The sequence below is a fragment of the Portunus trituberculatus genome, chromosome 2, assembly GCF_017591435.1.
Source record: "Portunus trituberculatus isolate SZX2019 chromosome 2, ASM1759143v1, whole genome shotgun sequence".
NCBI classification, from domain to species: Eukaryota; Metazoa; Arthropoda; class Malacostraca; order Decapoda; family Portunidae; genus Portunus; species Portunus trituberculatus.
In genome coordinates, this window is record NC_059256.1 from 9068803 (window position 1) to 9071302 (window position 2500).

Genomic DNA, 2500 nt, shown 5'->3' on the forward strand with positions numbered 1-2500 from the left:
ATACAGGGTTAAAGATGATCCCTGCCAGCGCCTCCCTGCCCCCCCACAGCCCCACAGAGACACAGGTGTAGGGCAGGGAGTGGACAAAGTTCATGGTGCCGTCTATGGGGTCAATAATCCACGTTGGGTCAGAGGTCAGTTCACATTTGGCCCCATCTGCAGTGCTCTCCTCGCCTATAAATCTGTGTGGGATAGGTGTGTGTGAGAGAGAGAGAGAGAGGGAGAGAGAGAAAGAGGGAGAGGGAGAGACAGACAGACACACACATACATACACACAAATACACACCAAAAACACACACATACACACACATATACACACATATACACACCAAAAACACACAAAAACACCTAAAAACACACAAAAATATCCCCAAAACACCACAAAAACATCTCTAAAACACCCAAAACACCCCAAAACCCAAAACCTCCCAAAACACCCCAAAACACCCAAACACACCAAAAAACACCCCAAAAAACACAAAACACACCAAACCCCCAAAAACACCCAAAAAAAAACCCAAAAACACACAAAAACACCACAAAACACATAAAACCTCCCAAAACACACACAAAACACCTAAACACACACCCAAACACACACACACTTACTTATGGGATGGGAATGCTTTACTCAATCCTTCTATAAGTAGTTTCTCCACAGCCTTGTCACTCTCAGTCACCAAGTCAACACTGCTGCTCTTCATCTCGATCTTCTTCTGCTTCTTGATCGCCTCCCGCACCACCTGGGAATACGATTACATAGGATTACATACAATCATATAGGATCCCATACAATTACATAGGATTGTATAGGATTACATGCAATTATATAGGGTTACATGTAATTTTATAGGATTACATACAATTATATAGGATCCCATACAATTACATAGGATTGTATAGGATTACATGCAATTATATAGGGTTACATGCAATTATATAGGATTACATACAATTATATAGGATTACATGCAATTATATAGGATTACATGCAAATACATAGGATTGTATAGAATTACATGCAATTATATAGAATTACATGCAATTATATAGGATTACATGCAATTATATAGGATCCCATACAATTACATAGGATTGTATAGGATTACATGCAATTATATAAGATTACATGCAATTATATAGGATTACATGCAATTATATAGGGTTACATGCAATTATATAGGATTACATGCAATTATATAGGATTACATGCAATTACATAGGATTGTATAGAATTACATACAATTATATAGAATTACATGCAATTATATAGGATTACATACAATTATATAGGATCCCATACAATTACATAGGATTGTATAGGATTACATACAATTATATAGAGTTACATGCAATTATATAGGATTACATGCAATTATATAGGATTCCATACAATTATATAGGATCCCATACAATTACATAGGATTGTATAGGATTACATACAATTATATAGAGTTACATGCAATTATATAGGATTACATGCAATTATATAGGATTACATGCAATTAAATAGGATTACATGCAATTATATAGGATCACATACAATTACATAGGATTACTTTACAATTATAGTGAGGTGTTCCAAGTCTGAGTTTTTTTTTTTTATTATTATTATTATTTATTTAAGACTGGAACAGATTAATAGCATTTCAACACACTTCAATGGGAGAAATTGTTTTGAGATACAACCTCCCTATGAATCAAATTTGTATTCCGAGGTACCATTCTTTACAAATCCTACACTGGGAATGAGCTAATTGTCCTCTGCACCGTGTGGGATTACATAGGATTACATACAATTACATAGGGAGCAGATTCAGCCTTTGATCCTGCTATGAACTAAAATAATGGTTTAGAATCACCCCAAAAATTTTTATAATTACACTGAATTACATAAACTGGTTAGAATTACATACAATTACATAGAGATGGATATTAGTAATTTTTGTAGTCTCACACACACACACACACACACACAGAAATAGTTACACTGGATTACATAGTCTGGTTAGAATTACATACAATTACATAGGAATTGATATAAGTAATCCTTCTAGACACACACACACACACACACACGCACAAATTACATAAGATAACTCACACATATGTAATCAAAACACTAATTACACTAAAAATACCCAAATAATTCGCTTAGGCCTAAAAAAAACTATATAATACGTCTTATATAACAAATTACATAACTGAGACTTACGCCTATGTAATTCTAGCCACTAATTACACTAAGAAAGTAATCTAAGTAATTCATGGAGGCCTAATTACACTAAAAATCAATAGGCATAGTTTTTTCTAAGCCTATCTATAGAAACCATACAAGATCCGCCGCCGCCACCACCACCACCGCCACCCAGCACTCCTCTCGCTAATATCAGCCTATCTACGGGTCTCAAATGCTACCTAGGCCTACAGAATGCTCACCTGGCCAGCCTCCTTCACTAGGCCTACTGCCACCTCGAAGCAACGGTCAATTTCAGCAGTA

The 2500-nt window shown here is 35.6% G+C and overlaps 1 protein-coding gene across 3 annotated transcripts in view; it reads right to left on the bottom strand.

Moving 5' to 3' along the window:
- Positions 1 to 2500, bottom strand: part of LOC123504856 (inositol monophosphatase 2-like) — a 7568-nt gene that overhangs the window by 5001 nt on the left and 67 nt on the right. For all 3 annotated transcript variants that reach the window (XM_045255769.1, XM_045255773.1, XM_045255761.1), the window contains exons 1-3: positions 2440 to 2500; positions 610 to 743; positions 1 to 182 (exon numbers count right to left, since the gene is read on the bottom strand). The exon at positions 1 to 182 is cut by the window's left edge and continues 78 nt beyond it; the exon at positions 2440 to 2500 is cut by the window's right edge and continues 67 nt beyond it. In XM_045255769.1, coding sequence (XP_045111704.1) covers positions 1 to 182; positions 610 to 743; positions 2440 to 2500 — 377 coding nt within the window. The remainder of the gene's footprint in view (positions 183 to 609; positions 744 to 2439) is intronic.